The sequence below is a fragment of the Chiroxiphia lanceolata genome, chromosome 3, assembly GCF_009829145.1.
Source record: "Chiroxiphia lanceolata isolate bChiLan1 chromosome 3, bChiLan1.pri, whole genome shotgun sequence".
NCBI lineage: Eukaryota > Metazoa > Chordata > Aves > Passeriformes > Pipridae > Chiroxiphia > Chiroxiphia lanceolata.
The window spans coordinates 39,726,822-39,746,936 of record NC_045639.1 but is presented as its reverse complement, the minus strand read 5'-3'; the positions used below and the strand labels follow the sequence as shown (position 1 = coordinate 39,746,936).

Genomic DNA, 20,115 nt, shown 5'->3' with positions numbered 1-20,115 from the left:
ATTTCTAAGCTTTTCAAGGGGAGAGACAGCAAGACTGTTAAAACTGAAAAAGCTACGCTTCCAAATGAAAGGTTAACAAAACCTTTTTCAGGTAACTACTTGTTCTATCTGAACCAATAGTTAACATCCTTCTCCTTTACCTTTTCCCCACATGGGCCTTTAACACTATACCAGTTATCTGCATACTAGCTTCCTTCCTTATCTTTTTTTTCAGAAGAGGCTTTTCATTAACCTTTGGGATCTTAGGGCTGACCCTCTTTATGGCTCATTGACCAGTTCTCATTCCTTGAGTTCTTTCTCAGAGAAACTCTTGCCTGTTTGCCTTTAACTGCGAATCTTTTACGATTCTCTCAAACTTCCTGCATGAAAAATATTTGAACGTTTTCCAGCAGCACAGATTTTTCAAAGCTACACAGTTGCATAGATCTGTCAGCATGGGTTATACTCATTTGCAATTTAAGAAAAGATATTATCCAAAACAAGAATATCTATATCCGATCCTTAATTCTCTTTATTTGCTTGAAATACATAATTGTTGTTTATGGATTTTGTGTATTTAATACATTTGTCCCTTGAAATAATTATCTGATCCAGCAATCCCACCCATCTTTAGAGCCATTAAATACCATATGAAATTGCCATTTGGAGACCCCTATTTACCATGTGTACACAGTTTATATAGCCTGAAAAAAATCTGGAGATGAAATTGTTGGAAAAAAAATAATGGAGAAAAATGTGTATAACATTGGACCCAAGTTTAAACAAAATTATTGATTTTTCTGGATATTAGACATTTTATCATCCGAGTAGGGAGTCTAACTTCTGAAGAATGAGTCACAGCATTCGAACAAATGAGAGCATTGTGTTCTTCCTGAGGGAAATCTGCTGTCCTCTGCTTCTTCTATATTAGTAAATAAAATTCAGTTATTTAGTACTCAGAACAGGACTTTGCCTTACCCAAAACGCTTTTCTGTGGCTTATTTCCAGCAACAGTGCTAGAGCATAAAGCAGATATTACATCTTGAACACTTTTAAAACATTTCCTGTAAGGATTCCATCCTGTTCAAAGTAGTTTAAAGACTGGGGGTTTCTAAGAACAGATGTTCATTGCACTACATAATATGCAAGTAGTTTGTTTTGCTGCTAGGTTCCCTAGCTCTCAATACTAAAGCTGTGTTTACATGTCCATAACTCTGTCATAGGCACTGAATTTTATTGCAACAGTCAGTATTACATTTTACATTTCCTTTGTTATGTTAAAATCTGTCTTCCTTTGTTATGTTAAAATCTTCTAGATGATCAGTAGAAGTTCATATACAGCAGTCACAGTAAAATAGTCTAAAAAATCATGGTATAATAGTTTCAACAGCACTTTTCATTTGTCATATTTACACTCTGTCAAACCTGTCCTGGTGATTTAAGAAACAAAAAAACCCCAGAAACAAACAAACAGAAAAATTAAGGTACCAAAAAAATATAGCTTGTCCAGTTGGCAAATCAGAAAGCACACAGGAAATTCAGTGGAGATTTCCTAACAACCAGAAGCAGCTTTCTGAATTGGAGCAGATCATGTTTCTTCACAAGGAAAATACCAGTTTCAACTAATTAGAATCAGTTTCTGAGAGTGAATATGCAACTATGAATTCTGTTGCTGCCTGCTAAATTCAGCCTCATTGGGGAGGATATGACAGAGAAATTACAGCTTAGTAAGCAGAAGAAGATACAATACTTATGCAACAATTTTCATTCTGTGTGGTGGAGGAATGAAAAGATTGGTCTTAAATATCTGCAAGCTGTTTCTGATATCCATAAAGTGTGCCATTACTTTGAAAACACGATGTATGCTTCACAGTAAAGTAAAACAAACAGACTGATTTAACAAAATAGCATAAAATCATCCCTGACAGTGCAGTATTTTTCAGATAACCCTCTTATCCAAAGACAGCAAAATACAAAGATAGGAGAATTCAAGAGGAAACTCTATTTGGTATGATTCTTGCCCGAATAACACCTTTAGAGTTTCCATAGCGTAACATCCATTTTATATGGCAAACTGTGACCAACTTAGTTTTCTTGCTTGCTTGCTTGAATATCTCATTTCAGATATTCATCAGCATGCCCTGCATGTTTCATGTGTCTATGTGTTCTCCAAATCTTGCAAATATTTTTGCCTGAGTATTTGCAACATTGGGGCTTATATTTAGTAGCATATACATTATACATACAGAAGAACTTAAAAGTACATTGCCCTTATTATTTCACTGCCATTAACAGTAATATTTTTCTAGTTTCTATGATTTCTGAACATTCCCTACAGTTTACTATAATTTTCTTGTGCTTTTCAGACTGACTTAAACAGAAATCCCCACAGACTGCTCAGCCTTGTCTGAGGTCAAGACATTTGTATGTCCAAAGATCCTATCTTCACTGAACACGCTTTTTCGTTTTGGTACCAGACATAAACATTTGTCGCATGTACTGCTTCAGCAGAGTAACAACTTAGTTACTGTCCCAGCATCCGAACCAGCTGCTTTCAGCTGCTCCTGCTGTGGCAGAGACAGACCCAGGACTGAGAAGAGGCAGCCTGCTGGACTTACCCTGGCCTCAGTAACCTCACTTCTTACTCTGAAGGTGTCTTTTTTTCAACTGAGAAGGAATAACCAGGGAGAGGGAAAACAGGATTTCAAAAGGAGTCAGATGAGAGAAGGATGGTGGGAAAGAGAAAGAGATCTTGAGTCTTTTAAGTCAGAGGATACAAGTATAAGCCCTGTCATGATCAGCTTTTGTTCATGCAAATTGTCTCATTTACTTTAAGGGGGTTGATCACATAGCAATGGAAAACTTTAGAGCACAACTTGGGCATCCCATCCTGCAGGTAAAGAAGCAAGAGCTGAGTGGCTGCCTAACCATGGGTGCACTCCCAGCCATACCAAACAAAACCCAGGGTCTGGTTTCCTGCTGGTCTTGACACCCTGCATGATAAAAATGGATCTCTTCCTTGACAGATCTCTCTTATCTCCGGTAATGCTTGGCTGAGTGAATTCTCTAAATGAGGGCCTACTGTGTTTGAATAAAGGAGAAATGCTGCTACTCGGTAATAAGGAGGGATTCTTGGAGAAAGGAAAGGAGTAGGCATGCCTGACTTGCTAGGCACAAGAAAGGCACTGGTACTGCTGCAAGGAGCAAAAAACTGGGTGAAGCTAGTGCCATCCAAAAAGGGAGCACTACACAAGAGACGCTAAGGTGATTAAAATGTGTATTTAGAAGTTATTCCTTGTGGAGATTGTCTCCTGCTTCTTACGCCTAATAGTTTATTTCTTCAGACTTTATTCAGTGAGTATTAAAGATTTCTTGGTGTTGCAGGCTTTCCCTTTAGGACTGTGGGCAAACAGCAGACATAACAAAGCAGCAGCTGAGGGCTCCAGCAGGTTTCTCCCTGGCAAAGGTCCCATGCCTGTGAAACCAACCAGCAAAGATTCAAGTATATGCTATTCAACATGATACTTTTAATACTGCAATACATGATACTTTTAATACTGCATACCTTGCAACCTCTAAAAGATGACTTTTCAAAGCTGGGATCAGGATTGCCTGAGGACAGCCAAGAAACTACAGTATCACAGGGGAAGCAAAAGTTCTTCACAAAGGATGCACCTATGGAAACAAAGCCTGGAGGAGACTGAGGGGAGACCTCGTTGTGGTCTTCAACATCCTCACGGGGGAAGCGGAGGGGCAGGTACCGATCTCTTCATTCTTGTGACCAGTGACAGGACTCGAGGAAATGGCATGAAACTGAGTCAGGGGAAATTTAGGTTGGATATCAGGAAAAATATTTTCACCTAGAAGGTGGTTGAGCACTAGAACAGGCTCCCTAGGGAAGTGGTCACAGCACCAAGCCTCTCTGAGTTCAAGACAATGCTCTCAGGCACATGTGATTCTTGGGGTGTCCTGTGCAGGGCCAGGAGTTGGATGCAATGATACTGATGGGTCCTTTCCAACTCAGCATATTCTATGATTCTATGCTAAAGGACATAAGCCTCTGTTGTGCAGCTCCAAAGGGATATTTCAAAACAGAAACAGAGCTCAGACAAACGCAAATCCCTAGCATGATAGACTGACTCCAGTGACTGATGAAAAGCTCTTGTCTGCCAATGTTCCAAGCCTTACACTTTGAAAGAGAGATAAACCACTGACTCCTACCACACAGCTTTTTCCAGCACTCTGCTGCAGGCTCCTTGTCAAAGGAAGCTGTTCCCTTCCTGCTGCCCCACCTCCCGCCGTCCATAGCTAACACACCCTGTCTTTCTGACTGGAGACCGTGCTCACTGTCAACCATTATTAACTACTTCATGGATTTTCGAGGCTGTGGCGGGTGGGAGTTTGCACAGGCCACGCTGGGAGGGGAACCACAGGACCTCACGTTGGCACACCGTACTACTTCCAGTACATTACCCCCGGTTCCTCTCCACCGTGCTCCGGCACAGAACAGTAACGCGAGCACCCTCCGCTGGCCTCTGCCATGAAGACACCTGCAGTGAACAGGCTGATGGGAGCTGCTGCTAGATCTGTTATGTAAAATCCAGAGAAAGACACCCTTTTACTAAATATATTAATAGGTCATACTCTCTGTAAGTGGCCTCCAGCTGCCTCCAGTCACTACACACATACACTATGTAAAAGCAGGGGCAGTGACTTTAAAGTTTATGCACAGAAAGAGCACTTAATTTTAGTGTTAATTACAATATTCATAAACTACGTTATCATATATTAAAATATAGACTTTGTAACTTGTAATTAAAAGTTAAATTATTTAACTTTAAAAAATATTTTATCATTTAAATTATTATAAATTATCATTATAATATTTTTCCTCTGAGATTTCTGGCTATTGAATATGTTCAAAATTCAAACAAAAAAAGGGACAACTTAAGTTAGTGCACCTGTAGCAGACAGGGTGTCTGGGTGCGTGACAGCTTGTAAAAAATATCTTTTGTTTGATCCAGAAGTGTTGACTCTCTTATTAAGCACATTCAACATATTTTAACTTGTATTTTTTTCTTTGAAGATCATCTTCTGATGATCATGAATTACTGATCTAAAAATGTTTATTTTGTGTAGTTACAGAAACTCTTAATCTATATTGAGGTGTCCAATAATAAAATGAGAAAGGTCCATGTTGAAAATAATGGCCTACCTAAACCAGTTCATATCTGATTACATATTTATTTTTGAGGGGATATTTTCTTTTTTTTTAGTGTATGTGCATTCACGCAGGTTGGTACAGTTTATTTTTGTTTTCTTAGTGGCTGCTCCTGCAGAGTAGCAGTGATTCCAAGAGCTGGCTGATATGTATATTTGATTCTGATTACTCTTACCAATTGTATAACCAAAACCACCTAGACTGAAACTGGGGAAGGTCATTAGTAGACATTATATTTCCTTACTATAACTACATGGATTTGGATACTTATGTGGAATTTAAATGGATAGACTTCCTTTGAAATATGCTCTCCAAGATCATGTAAGTAGATAGAATACAAATGCAATGATTAGATTCAATCTTAGCACAAATTCCTGGGTGCCCCAACCACACGTAAGAATACATATTGTATCAGATCTTCTGCCAGTATATCATACAAACTGGAGTGAAATCAATATATACAGTGACTTCAACAAAGAAAGCAATCATAATTTTCAAGATAGAAATATGTCCCTGGGGAGGAGGATAAAATCAACATAATCTGTCTCTGTGCAAAAAGACAAGTGGTGGCACTGTTAGTAAAGTTACCTACTCCAGTTCTGGTAATGCTCAAGATTCTTCCAACAATTTGGCAGCATTTCTAGGAGTTTAAAAGTGCTCTGATTTTGTATTAGCAAAGCAAATTAAAAAAAAAAACCCTCATAAAATTCCTTAATGTTAAAAAATGTTAAAAATGTTGTTGAAGCAAAGAATATATAATGAAAGCTAAAACACTCAGACTGTAAGTCTGTATTAGTGGAATCCCCCTGAAAGGATAGAATTTGTTACTACTGAGTGTTCAGGATTTTCAGCTGCTTTGCATACACAGGCATCTATCACAAATTTTGATAGACATATTTGTATTTTCTCCTCATTAGTCTCTGCGTTTTATGGTGAATTAAAAAAGGCCGAGAATTTTCCATGTCTTGCAGAGAGAAAGCACAGAAGGAGATGTAGTTGCTTTACTTTTCCATGAAAAGATATTTTTTTCCACAATATATCCCGTTCCTTCTAACATTAAATTGATTTTTATATACTGCTATAAGGCTTTTATGAAGAGGATATATGGTACAAATAACTAGTTTCATTTTCACCTTTTTTTTTTTAATAGAAATCACTTTCTTTTTACAAAGTTCTGTAAACCGAAGAAACAAAAATAGTTTAGATTTAGTATGTCTCATGAAAAAGAAGACTGAATTTTTCTTTTGTAACTCATTTTTATAGAGCTCTATGGGTGAAACTGATTCTCCACTGTCCCTACTGACTTCTAACTACCAAATCACGCTCTTTTTTATTGCAAATATTCTGACATTACTATTTTGCTTCTCTTAATTAAAAATTATTGCTAGACATAAACACTATAAAACAGGTAGGTTATTAGAATAAATTGGATAAAATCTTAACCAAATTAAAACCAAACCTGTCTGAAGATACAGACAGAGGCTTGCATAGCCTACCTTTGAAGATACAGTCCTGGAAATTCTTTCTTTCTTCTTCATATCTTTATACCCGATTGCCATATTTTTGAACTCAGGACATGCTTTTAGCAATGTGCAATGTGCCATATGCCTTGTAGGGCATATGCCATATGTATAAAACCCTATAAAACCCTTGTACAGTTTTATACTTGTGGTTATCAAGAAACCAAATACTTAACATGACTTATGCACACTTGATGTCAACAAACTGAGAAACAAGTGAGACAAGCAGTCCTGTCTTATAACAATCCCAAGCTCTGTCAGTTAGCTAAAATTACTTTTGATTTTAGTTGTGTCATCAACGCCATTGATGAAGGTCTCTAGTACATCTCTTGAATTTAAACCTACAGATTTAATTATGCAAACCTGAAAACGTTTCATACTGATTAACAAGACTCAAATTCAGCTGCTCAGTTTCTTTCATTAAGGCAGTTTGAAATTCTGTACATTTTTTTCTATTCATTTATCAAGTGGCTCAGCTTTCCTAGCTGAGGTTGAGATAGTCATTACTTTTTAAAAAATATGGGGCAACCAAATGTGAAAAATAAAACAAAACCCAGCAGTTTCTGATGAAACATACAGATAACATCTGCAATGGCATAGTTAAAATGAAGCAAATACACCTGCACAGAGGTACACAACTCTTAAAACATTTTAATAGCAAAAATGATTGAAGGAATTTTACTGTAATTTTGTCTGTTCTAGAAGGGGATTGGAAACCTGCCATTGTACTATACTGGATTTTCCTTCAAAATAAACTACAGTCAGAACAGCTGGAGGTAACAGAAGTATGTCCAGAATAAATACTTTCTCCTGCCCTCCATCCCAGCTGTTAAATCATTTTATTCCTCTTCCTTTCACAGCATGTACTACTGGATAGTTTCTACACTCTCTTCTCTGCAAAATCCCTCATCTTTCCTCACCCTGTACTTACAAAGAGCTGATATGACCTGGGGCAAACCCTTGTTTTACCAAATGTCAATTCACGCATATCTTACACCCTACAAGCAACAATATTACTTCTTAACAACACTGGTCCCTCCTACAACAGTGGTTGTTGCACTACCACTCTGAAGTATGGATCCTGGGGGAAAAACAATCACTAAAGGTAAAACTACAAAATTCATGCAAATGTCTTAAAATAAAACTTGCATTGACAACCTTAATTCCACCATGTCCTAATCTTTAAATATTTAATATCTTATCACTGAATACTTGAATATTATAAATTATTATCTAGGTATAATTTAAATTATATTTATATTTACTAATATATTAAGGGTTAATATTAATATAGTGACCCAGTGTATTTTTTCTTTTACAGTTCTGATTTATTGTAAAAGTATTGCCAAATATTATTATTAAGAAATCATATTTGTAGTTGTTCTGGTTTTGATTGGGATAGAGTTAATTTTCTTCTCAGCTGATACACTCAATTTTTTTTGGATTTAGCATAACAATGTTGATTAGCTGCTTGCTGAGGTTAAACCACAACAGTGGCTTGGATGCTTATTTAATCTAATAAACTTACATAGAAGCAGGTTTATAAAAAGAAATGAGAAAGACAAAGTTTTTGCTATCCACATGATATCATCAAACGACTTGCTTGTGAAAATTTTACAAAAATCCCCCAAAGAATGAGAGATAGCACATGCTGTCTCCAAGCAGAGTTTTTCTTTAATGTCGTTCCTGTAATAACATCTGCAGCTCTGTTTCTTCAAACGTTCTCTTTTCCTCTTTTTCTTTTTTTTTACACTTTTACAGTTCTCTGCTCTGCTCCACCCACTAGACCAATTTATTCAGCTGGTCCATTTGAAGTCTCATGCATTTAATGTTCTACACAGTAAAAACAAACATAAGCAGTTGACATGATTATTGCATTCATGAAACTATCATCTCTCAGTGTCTTAGAAGCAAAGGCAGTTCCATTTATGAACGTGCAATGTATACTTGTCACTTTTCCCCCAATAAAAGCAACATTTTGTTAAGCTGGCTACTGTTGTTTCACATAATTGTATGTTACTGATGTAAAGGAAGAGGAGACAAAGCAGAATTGATTTCTGCCACTGAGGCACAGTTCATAACCAAGTAAAACACTGCAGAAGCAATCAGGACAATACTGGTTACTGCTTTGCAACGGGGGCGAATACAGAAAAGCTACTGGTCGGGACAGGAAACTGCCTGGCTAAATGCAGCTGGCTAAGGGACATGAACCTATGTAATAACCTCTGTTTCTCATCCAGGGGAGCTTTATGGAGAAAACAGGCATCTTCACAGGCAGGCAGTACAGAAAAGCTGATACCTTCAAAGCTGCAGAGGAAAGCAAGCAGCTTCAATCTTTGTGTCCATCTCAAATGATCAGCAGGAAAAGAAAGAAAAAAAAGAAAAAAAACCAAAACCACGCTAACAAACCCAGAATTTAAACCTATCCAGAAGGATTTGGTATAACCATTCCTTCCCATTTCTCGTTTTCCACGAGGGGGCGCGGTGGTGCCGGAGGGACAGGCTGGGATGGCGGTGGCTCTGCCTGCCCTGCCTGAGAGGAAGGGTCGCGCAGGACCCGCCTCAGCGCTCCCTCTCATTCCCTCTCGTTCTCCTGGGGGCTCGGGGCTGTCCTTGTGCCTCTGCCTCTCCTCGTGGCCCCGCACCTTGGGATGAGACGGCTTTGTTGTCGTGGCGGTTCGCAAAGCGGGACGGCTGGTGGGGGGCTCTGAGCCAGCCTCCCTGTCCCTTCCTGCCGGCAGGCGCGGACGGAGGGACGGTGGGTCGAGGTGAAGACTCTCGTACCGTCTTCACCTCCTTTCTGCTGACAGAGAGGCACCTCGGAGGGGGTGAGGACTACAGCACGGTCTGGGGGGCTGTAGATGACACCCTGCTGCCCTGACAGAGGAGGTGCCAGCTCTCTCCCGGTCCTCTAATTGAACCTGGAGGAGCTGCCAGAGTCCTTTGCCCTCAGGTGTAGGCTGACAGCTTGGACAAGTCATATGGCAGCAGGAAAGTAACAGCACAAACACACGAGTAAAAACATGGGATGCAACATACAAATGATAGAACGGGGTGCTGTTGTCTGAATCTTATGTGTTCAATATTGAATGCAAATTTTCTGTAAAGGTTTGTTTACTACTTGGTTTTAGCGCAGGATTTACAAATGTATCTCAGGTCTTTCAAGATGTGCTAAAATGCAGATTCAGTAATGATCAAAGAAAGCTGATCTTGCAGGAATTCAACTCTGAGCTGTAAATTTGACACATATTTCAGGAATTCTCTGTTCCTCTGCATAGTTACATCACCTTGCAGTCCCAGACGCAATCCTTTGCTACCAGCTACAGTGTCTAATGCTTTCCATCCTGTTTTTATATCCCAGAAAGGCCAGACTGGAGTCCCTCACTAATAAAAATGTCTTCATCGCTACTCCACAGACAACCCAACAGCTGACAAGTTTCTGCAGCAGCCCTTCAGAGGCCTCATTTACCTGAGAAGGCTTAAGAAAAATTCTGGACTTTTTTGCTTCCACAGCTGAATTCTCAGCTGCTTGCATGAACAGATAATCAGGGCTGAAGCAGGTGGTTTCTAACATTTAGGGCTTTTTTAGCTGTGAGCCAGATGCTTCATGTTGTCTAAGTATCAGAAGCCAAGGGAAGAAAATGAATTAGCTCCCTTTACTGGATGTGGCTAAAATCATCCCTTTTCAAATGGACTTTTATTATTTACCCATCAAAACTCTTGTGAAGAGAAGACATGTTTCCTGGCAGAAAGTGTCATAGATAATATGAAACCCCTGGACACAGGGCCAAGTGATCTTTAGCACTCAAATCCACCTCATCCTCTGTTATCAGTCCACATTTAATCCACCTCCTTTTTCCAGTCAGCTCATACACAGCTGACTGACCTATCTAAGGGAATCCCCATTGAAGGGAAATGCCTAACTGCTTTAGTTCCTTTTTAATGTTTTTTTCCAGTGGGGGGTGGGGATGGGTGCAAAGAAGGTGGTAAACCCTAAGTCAAAGAAAGCAGAGAAGGCTAGCAAAGGAGAGGATATATTCTGCTTGAGCCAGTATGGACTCAAAGCGTCCTTCTGGATTATGGAGGCATCCAGAAAACTGAAAGCTGCAAAGAATTATTTAAACAGTGAAAAGCAACAAATCATTTTCAGTTCTTTTTATTCTTAGATCTCAATTTACTGAGTCTTGCTTTAAAAACCAAGGAACATGCATCATAGACATAAATGTCAGGGTGTCCAAGATTTTCTTACCAGTCTGGAATACAGACTGCAATTCCAAGCTTGAGACTGCTCCTATTGCATGTTGTGCAATGGAAAAGTCTGCAGGAGAGCCTGAAATCTATGTTTAACCACCCTAATAGAGACAAAGTTCGAAAAGGACACAAAGGCAGAAGTGTTCTAATGCTTCCATTTTCAGGCTGTGTCTCTTTCACTCTTCTATCCACTGAGTAACATATTTAATTATTTTAGAAAATTTTCTTCTGGTCAAGTATGGGCTGAAACCATGAAACCATTCTTTTCTTGCTTTGTATTACTCTGATTAGTTTGTGTGGTGAGTTCCTGCCCTTGATGCGTAGGCATTACTTTATGTGAAGCCAATGGAAGCTTTGGCTGCCTTAAGGATTATGGGTTAAGGCCTTGCATTTGTACTGGTTTACGCCACTGTATGACCTAAATGAGATTAGAATAATAAATCCTGATTTATTATGAGGGTTTTATTTAGACATGTTTTGAGTATGAGGTCTGTGTCAGGATTAATAGTGAAATCTAACATGCCCAGGCACAGAGAAAGCCCAACAATGAAAGGACATTTTTTCCCTTGAGAAAACTGGTTCCCAGCCCTCATTTTGGCTTTTAACAGAGTTGCTAAATGTTGAATGGCACAGAGACGCTGGATCCCAATGATGGTGACGTAGTCCATGACTTGGAGATGAGCCCATTCCAAATGAAGGACAGAAGTATCCCATCAGCAGTATTTTCCAAGGCTAAGTACTCTTGCTCTGCAATGCAGTAGCGTTGAAAAGGCTTCAAATAAGGTTCTCGGAATCCAAAGACAAATGAGAAATTACAGGTTCAGGATTTACTGGCTAATTCATCTGTCATGTTGAATGGGCACTGGTTAAGGTGCCTGCCCAGTAGTTAAATCAGATTGCTGAATCTGTTCCAAGGGAATGTCCTTTCTTTTCAGCATCCTGGCCACCATCTCTCATCAGGAAATGATGATGATGATCATGTGATGTAATGCACCAAATTACATTGGCCTTAGTGTTAGATGCAGAAGGTGTGTGCTTACACCACACAGTTAAATTTCTCTATTTTAATAGTCGCATTACAAGAAGCTTCAGAGAATTTGCCTTTACAAAAAACTATTTAAATTTAAATGAGTGGAGTGCAGGGACTTGAGCTGGTACTTTTGTGACATACAAAAGGAAAGAAGAGGAGGTATAAGTATTGTGAAGCATTAGGTGTATTAAATCATCATGAATTCCACAGTATCTCTATCCTTTGTCTAATTCAAAGAGTCTTAATAGTCCCACTCTCCACCAGCTACTTGACAGATCTTTTTCAACATCAGATTTTTGTCACACTTGTTTTTTTGAATAGATATAGGAAGAATTATTTCCTTCGAAATGTTGTTGTTGAATTTTGTAATCATAGGCGTCATGGGGTATGGAGCAAAAGAAAATGCTGAACCAGAATATAATTTTATTTTTCTTTGGTTTGGCAAGAAGCCTGTCTATTTGGCAACCTCTCCTGGTACGTCTCAGCTGGTGTGGAACTGAATGGAATGGCCTCACAATTTTTCAGATAATTTTAGAGAAAACCAACTTTTGAAGAAGGGTGGACTTTAACATCCGGCAATAATACTTAGTACTTCACATTTAAACCATGAGAGCCTGGTAGTCATGAGAAACACAGTCCAAGAAATCATGAAGCCTCAAAAGAATGAAAAAACCTGCCCATGTAATTAAGGACAATTTTTCTGGACTACTGCAGTGTAATATCAAATATGAAGATAGTTCACTGTCTAACAAAATCTTAAATTACTTTATTTTCTTCCCTTCTTAGAAGCTCTCTTTTCTGCAAAATCCTTTCTAAAAGACTTCTAGAACTACATACTAGTGAGAGTCATTAGGTGCAGAGTGCTTTAGCACAGTGATTCGCTAACAGTCTTGCCAGCAAATTCATTAACTGCGAGTGACATCAAAGATGAGAACTTGAGACCTCTTTGCACAGCAGTAGGGGCAGCAGTTCAACTTGCAGAATCCAGGCAATTTATGTTATCTACTTTTGTTCATTTCAAGTCAAATAGCAATGGGACAGCCTAGACAAGCAACTTTTTGAACCCTGTAGGTCCACTTAAGCTTATTTCTTTGAACAATGACCCTTAGAAAGAAAACAGTAACAAACAGATCGTTTGGAGTTGCCCAACATCCCTGGACAGCAGCAGAAGTGTGCTGAGGACCAAGCATTGGCTGAACTTCTTAAGCACTGAAGAACCACATGGGAAATTCGATCTATTAGGAAGTTTCTTATAATGCTGCAATGCAGAGTTTCACAACAAACCTTTGCTCGCCTACTGGCAAGGACAGGTGTCTGTGATGCAATCTGTGTGACCACTGTTCTTTGCTGTCCCTTGGCAACATCTGACCAAGAGAACAGCCATTTTCTTTAGTTGTTTACAACGTGCTGCCCATGAAGCTGGAGTCGGCAATCACATCCACAAGGGCACTAAGGGAAACCTGCAGTTTGTTTGTTGAGTGGAAATGGATGCTTGCTTTCCTGTACATTTTATAATATACTTCAGGCAAATCCTGGTGGTTTTGCTGAAGGCAACTTGTGGAAGCCTTTACCCTCATGCAACAGGTTAAAGACTTATAGTACAAGCTGTGAAGAGTTGTTATAGGTCACTGATAAAAAGCAATACAGTGCTTATGGCCACTGTGGGTTAACGTTAGCCACAAGCATAAGAAGAAAGTTTGTGCTGAGAGCAGAGAGGTGGCGTGTAACTCACTGAATTTATTATTGCTGTACTATGTCCTCTAGATAGTGCATGTGTGCACTGGGTTTGTGGAGGCTGAGGGATATACAAGGCTGGCCTACCAGTGGAACCGAGGAAGGCTAGGAAGATGTTTTCCTTGTCTGCTAGAAGAAAGTATGTATCAATATAGGGGAGCTGTTTTCCTGATCTGGGAGATGGAGCCTTCTACAGTATGTACTACAATATAACCTATTGTATCTGTTCTATTTGTTATGCATATTGTCTAAACTCCTGTTCAGGCCCTTTATCTTCCCCACCTTTGCCTAATGAACATTATGGCCTGAGCACAGATAGCTTCTTTGACAAACTTGCTTCAGTAACTGCTCAGTTTTCCATGTTCTACCCTGGTATAAAGTAAATTTTACTTTTTTTTGTTCTTGTCATTCTGGGAAATACACAGGATCTAGGAGCAGGTGCTAATTTAAAACTAAGTCCAAGTTTATTTATGTTGAAGCCATAAAATCCTCCTTCTGTACAAGCTATAGCATACCTCTGTACGTGTACATGGGTTTTAGTGTTTGGACATTTCTTATCCTCTCTCCTCTTTCCCATATTCACTCTGCATTCTGTATATTTCTGTATGTAGTCAAATCCACAGTTGCCCAGTGCTGTGTATCGCTCTACTTCTGTAAGCTGTTTAACTGGGATTTCCAAAGCTGACTGCACCTGGTAAGGGTCTTAAAATCATATCTAGACACCTTAATCAGTGACCTGATTTACAGAAGCACTGAGAACCCACAAACCCCTTTGCAGTCAGTGGGACCTGAGTTTGCTTAGCACTTTGAAAATCAAACTGCTTATGTTTCAGCACCTAACCATGAATTTTGGAACATAGCTTTAAGGGTTCAGCATGGACATTTTTAGGACAGAATGGGGTTCACTTAGAGATATTTTTAAATAATTATTGAAATGTATGTCTGCTTATTTATATTAATAAGCACAATTACGGTAATTGTCTTTTTCAACAAAATAGTACTTCTGAACTCCTTATGGTGCAAGGCATTAAGATGGAAATCATTATTTTAGTTGATACTGTGTCAGTTTCTGCATACCATGTACACTGTGTTAGTTCACTTCATGGACTCTTTCACTAAAGGAATCTTTTTTCACTGTTCACCAGAAATGTGGGGTCCTCCCTGGGGATTGTTCTGAGTAATAAGCACTTCTTGTAATCAGCTTACTGTAAATGATAGAGCAAAACACGGCTGTGCTCCAGACATGATACCAAGGTATCTTTTAAAAACCTTGTTGTTTTATGGCATATGACACTACACATAACCTAGAGAGATATGAAGTATTTTAACCACGCTATGAATGTCTAAACCACTCAGTTTCAGTTCTCAGTTCTCACCCCCATGAGTCAAACCCATCAACCTGTCATAGCACCTATTAATTTATAGATTTCATCCCAAGGGCACATCTGCACACTTGTGAGAAGGCGTGTCTGGTCAGCTGTTTCCACAGAGATGGCACAAATAACAACCAAGAAGAAAAGAAACTGTAGCTGCACATATGCTTTGGTGAATTTGGGTATTAAGGAGGGTTTATTTGTTCCTGTATGTGCAACGTTTGGAAGCCGTGATGTGCCTTTTCTCCCATTCCAATGAAATGTCTTATGTTACAAGAAAAAGAAGAAACTGAATGTGTTAGATTTGTGTGCAAATTGTGTATTTCTTTATGAACACAAAGCTTTCTGCAATGGTGAGCTGAATTGTTACAGCTTACTACAGCAGATTGAATTTCATGAATACTTGAAGGTGCTTAAAATGATTTCTAACAAAATGCAGCTAAATGAAGTACCTGTTAAACAGAAGACAAGACAAAAAAATAGACTAGAAAGATACAGTGTGGCTGCCACTGGGAAAATGTCAGGTACTTGCTTCTTGTAGAAAATAGAACATTACTTAACTGATTTAAAATCCAGATAATTTTCCTTCGAAAAAAATCAGCAGTAAGCTATTCAGGGGCTGGTGGATTTCTTTGTTACTTAAGGATGGTAAGATTTGTGCAGAGACATCAGCAAAGAGCAGCTTTCTGAGCTGTTCCCTGCCAATTGCTGACAAAGGCAGTCCTAATGAATCATTCTGAATTGTGATCATGTGCTACCAGCCCACAGTGAGCTGCCAAAGAGGAAGTGCAGCTTGTTTTCTTTCATTTTCTTGATTCCTATGCTGTAGGAAGATGAAAGGAGAAGGAGGAGGAGGCAACAGCGGCAGCCAAACTTAATAAATAATTCTGACGATTCCTGATATCAAATGGAGGCCCCAGAGTGGGACCCACTGAAAAATGACACCCTTCCGCCGACCCTGACGCCAGCTGTCCCTCCGTATGTGAAGTTGGGCCTGACCATTGTATATACTGTTTTTTATTCACTGCTTTTTGTGTTCATCTACGTTCAGCTCTGGCTGGTCCTTCACTACAGGCACAAGAGGTTCAGTTACCAAACTGTCTTTCTGTTTCTGTGCTTGTTTTGGGCCTCTCTTAGGACAGTGCTCTTTTCATTTTACTTCAAAGACTTTGTTACAGCAAATTCTCTCAGCCCCTTCATCTTCTGGCTTCTCTATTGCTTCCCAGTCTGCCTCCAGTTTTTCACCCTGACCCTGATGAATCTTTACTTCACACAGGTAAGTACAGATATTTGATTGATTAAATCTGACAGAATGGTAAAGCAGTATTTTGTAAGAACCGTGAGAAAAATGTAATTTACAAATCTACCTTGGCAATGCAAAAAGCACATTTCAGTTGTTTAGTAGTTTATTTTAACTTTTGATCTATTTGCAAGTGATCAATGTTACAATGAAACTGAAGCCTGAAGTGATCATTGCAGGAATGTCAATTAATATATCTACTGTCTATAAAATGGGTGTCATTTAATTTAAAGGTTTAGGAAAAAATGTATAGGAGAGCTTGAAAGCTGGACACCCAAAATGCCGTTCTGTTATTATGGTTTATTTTTGTTGTTGCTATCATTAGACTTTATAAACCTCCTGGCTTACCAGACTTGATCTCTGTGTGCAGTCAGAATTGTAATTTCTAATTTTGCCAGCAACCCCCCTCCACATCCTAGTTTTTCTTAAGTTAGCTAGCAGGTTTCTGAGTGAGATTTCTATGTGTATCACAATTAAAACTGTTGATCAAGTCCTACTGCAGACCCAAATTTCTGTAATTATCAGTATTACAAACAGATTTGACTCTGGACCCCATTAAGTGCTAAGTGCTGTACAGAGATACACCCTCTGTTTCAAGGACTCTCTGGTATAAAGGTAATTTAACTGTACAGTGGGGTAAAGGATATAGTATCATCATTTCAGAAATAGCTCCTGAGAGTTTATCTGTGCCACTGACAGCTAAGGAGCCAGATGAATTAGGCTGCACAATGCTCCAGGTTGCTGCAGTTAGAATTGCTTGGAAATATTTATGGTGAACTTGGATATCTTGCACTGGGCTGCAGGGTGGGATATTGACATGCTGAGGCAAAGAAAAACTGCTGGGCTTGCCTAAGATCACACAGGAAGCTTGCAGGAGGGCAGAGACTGGGTTCTCTATCTCCTCAATCCCACTACAGTGCCTGGAGCAGGATGCCAAGCTTGCACCCAGATGACCTTTGTCAAAGTCCACTTTCTCAGTGCAGGAGCAGTTGGTCGAGAGAGCATCAGCCAGCCCTGGAGCACACCAGGCAGTGCTCAGGATGCTCTGGGAGTTGCTGTGTGCCCCAACTGGAACCAGCTTGGTATCTGGGTCTGGGTACTTCTTTAGTCCCTATGGTGTTTAACAGTGCTCTTTGGTGATGACAGGCCTATCCATTCTGAACAGCCTGTCTGGAGAGATGAGCTGCCTGTAAGATCCGCCATCCTAGACGTGAAAAAGCAACAATGTAAGCATGACAGCTGTAAGAAGATCACTTGAGTTGTAGAGGGTATTAAATACTTAGAACCACATACACAGTTTTGAGCTTAGGTTTGGTGTTCTGGATTCAGTGTCTGAAACACCTGTTAACTCACCCTGTTCCACTCCCTGGGACTTGAGATACATTAAGGGATTACAGAAACCTTTCATCTACATGCTACTCAAATCCAGCTCAGGCATGTGGTGACCTTTGCTTTATCCCATAGCTATTGTGAGAGTTATTTGATAACTGCAGTTTCCCAGAGCCAAACGTCCATCATCACACAGTCCATCTCCATCATAGTGCTGGGATTAAGTCGTAGCCTTAAATCAAATCCTTCCCTCAGACACACTTGAAGGGCTGCCATGGGAGTCTGCAGGCAGAATGCAGCATCCTGGCTCTTGGCCAAGAGAAGCCGAGACCGGTGTGAGCACAGAGAGACACAGCAGTCTCTCATTAGAGTGTCAGCACTCAGGAGGCTTAGTGTTGTGGGTAACATTCATTTCGTCTGAGGAATATCTAAAAAGAGAGCACACAGAATGCACACATATGTTCTTTCAACTTATTTTTAGCATTGCTGTCTGATAGTATTCAGGAAGCACAAGTCAGTGGTTGGAAACAGAAAAAATGCTTAGGCAAATGTTCTGCCTTTGAGAGAATTCCTGCTTTGTCAGCCTGAGTCCTCATGATCTTCTTCTGAGCCCCTCTGCAAAAGAGTGTAATAGTTACCTATCTTGAAGGGTGTTGTGAGTCTTTTGAAACAATATTTGCAAGACACATTCAGAGTTTGTGATGTGCATCATAATCTTTAAATACTGTGAGCCACTATAGACAGGCATAAGATTAGTATTGTTGTTTGCTCTAGAGCTGGTTGGTGTCAGTGAAATCTCGCCTTAAATATCTCCCCAGATGAAACAAAGCTTTAAGAAATACAAGCACAGTCATTGTAAAAATATAATATGACACAGAATAAGTGCACATACTTTTAATTCACTGCTATTAATTCTTTACTTCTAACCATTAAAAGGTGGTTTGGCTTGAAATTCAGCATCTTGTATTTAATGTGCATCTAGCTTTCCACAGTAGGCAAGCAAGAACTAGTGTGAAAGGGGTGGGGAGAGAAAATTTTGTTTTCAGTAATGGCTTATAACTTCACAGACCTGTTCAGAAACAACTTTTGTCCTTTTATTCTCTAGAAGGCAGGCAAGAAGGGTCTGCAGCTGTGTCTCCTTGCATGAAAACCTTGCTATTACACTGGTGTTTAACTAGACGGAAAGAAGTGAACTGTGTATAGGATAGGGATAGAGGACTGGAAGACACCCCATGGGTCTCTGGAATATGCAGGTATTTATTATCTACTGTACAGCACCCACCATTTCTATATGTGGCACTGCTAGGGAAACTTTCAAACATAGATGTGAGAAGGAAAAAAGTTATTAAAAAATACTGCAAATCCTCCTGGCCAAACAAAGACCCTCATTTGACAAGTGCCTGAGGGTATTTTTCAGAATAATAAGAAGCTTTGAACTTGACAGAAAGTTAGCCACAACTATTCTCTTTTTTAATAGGTATTCCAAAGCAATAGGGAAATTTTAACTGTGTTTTACGTGTAGCAAGAGAAATAAGCCCTGATGACATCAGCACACCGGAGTTTTGTTCCCAGACTTGAGCATCAGCAGTTGCAGCAGAAGAAGCTGCAATGTGTTGGGGCAGGTTGCTAAAGCAGGGGACCTGTGGGCAAAAGGGAAGTTAGAATCAAAATAGATTTAACCCATAACAAGGGATCTTTGGATTAAGAGCCAAGTTCAGGGTCTTTTGCTACAGTTTTAATGCCCTGCTTAGGGCAGAATAGAAAAGGTGCTGCAGATATAATATTAGTTCCTCTCAGAAATCACATACTGGAGAAAATTAATGTGATTTCTAATGAAATAACTGAATATATTAGAATCTATTAATCCTGTGTCTGTATTCATTCTCTTCTAAAGAAAAAATAATAATGTGACCTGTCTTGTCAAGGGGATAGACCCTCTGTCTACTTGAAAATCATTAAAGTAAATCTCAATTGAAGATGAGATCCAGTGGCACTTCTGTAAAACAATAGCACGACAACAGCAAGTAACTGCACTGTATCAAGCCACAGCAGCTCTGTGATCCTGATCCATCAGATAAGGAGCTGAAGTGTGAATTTCCACCTAGAGAGATCAAAAATCCCATAGATATATTTGCCTTACACGTGCAGCTTCCATGGGTTTATTTTGCTGTTTGATAACATATTTTTCATTTTAAAGTGGAAAAGACAGTGAGGATCCTAGGAGTCTTTCGTTTATCTTCTCTGCCCCTGACAAGGGGAGACGGAGTTGAGTCCTCAGACTTTACAGTTAGTACTGTGGGCAAAAGAGTAAAGAGGCTCTGGGAAACAAAATTAGTTGCCTTTTTTGGTGCACGTGAGGGGTGGGCAGAAGGACTTGC

The 20,115-nt window shown here is 39.5% G+C and overlaps 2 protein-coding genes and 1 long non-coding RNA gene across 5 annotated transcripts in view; 2 read left to right on the top strand and 1 right to left on the bottom strand.

The window, feature by feature from the left end:
* NID1 (nidogen 1) overlaps positions 1 to 4,300 on the bottom strand; it is a 55,680-nt gene extending 51,380 nt beyond the window's left edge. For both annotated transcript variants that reach the window (XM_032683481.1, XM_032683480.1), the window contains exon 1: positions 4,201 to 4,300. The gene's annotated coding sequence lies outside the window, so the exon portion shown is untranslated. The remainder of the gene's footprint in view (positions 1 to 4,200) is intronic.
* A 51-nt stretch (positions 4,301 to 4,351) lies between these two features.
* Positions 4,352 to 8,651, top strand: LOC116785150. Its single transcript, XR_004356400.1, has 4 exons — positions 4,352 to 4,431; positions 7,423 to 7,496; positions 7,581 to 7,825; positions 8,482 to 8,651. It is a non-coding gene; the product is annotated as an uncharacterized LOC116785150 (long non-coding RNA).
* Positions 8,652 to 13,763: 5,112 nt separating this feature from the next.
* GPR137B (G protein-coupled receptor 137B) overlaps positions 13,764 to 20,115 on the top strand; it is a 28,515-nt gene continuing 22,163 nt past the window's right edge. The window contains exons 1-3 of one of the 2 annotated variants that reach the window (XM_032681934.1): positions 13,764 to 13,874; positions 14,347 to 14,429; positions 15,938 to 16,384. In XM_032681934.1, the coding sequence (XP_032537825.1) occupies positions 16,016 to 16,384 (369 nt within the window). In that variant the 5' untranslated portion in view covers positions 13,764 to 13,874; positions 14,347 to 14,429; positions 15,938 to 16,015. Of the gene's footprint in view, positions 13,875 to 14,346; positions 14,430 to 15,867; positions 16,385 to 20,115 lie in introns of those variants that run through there. The other variant, XM_032681935.1, reaches the window with a different exon arrangement.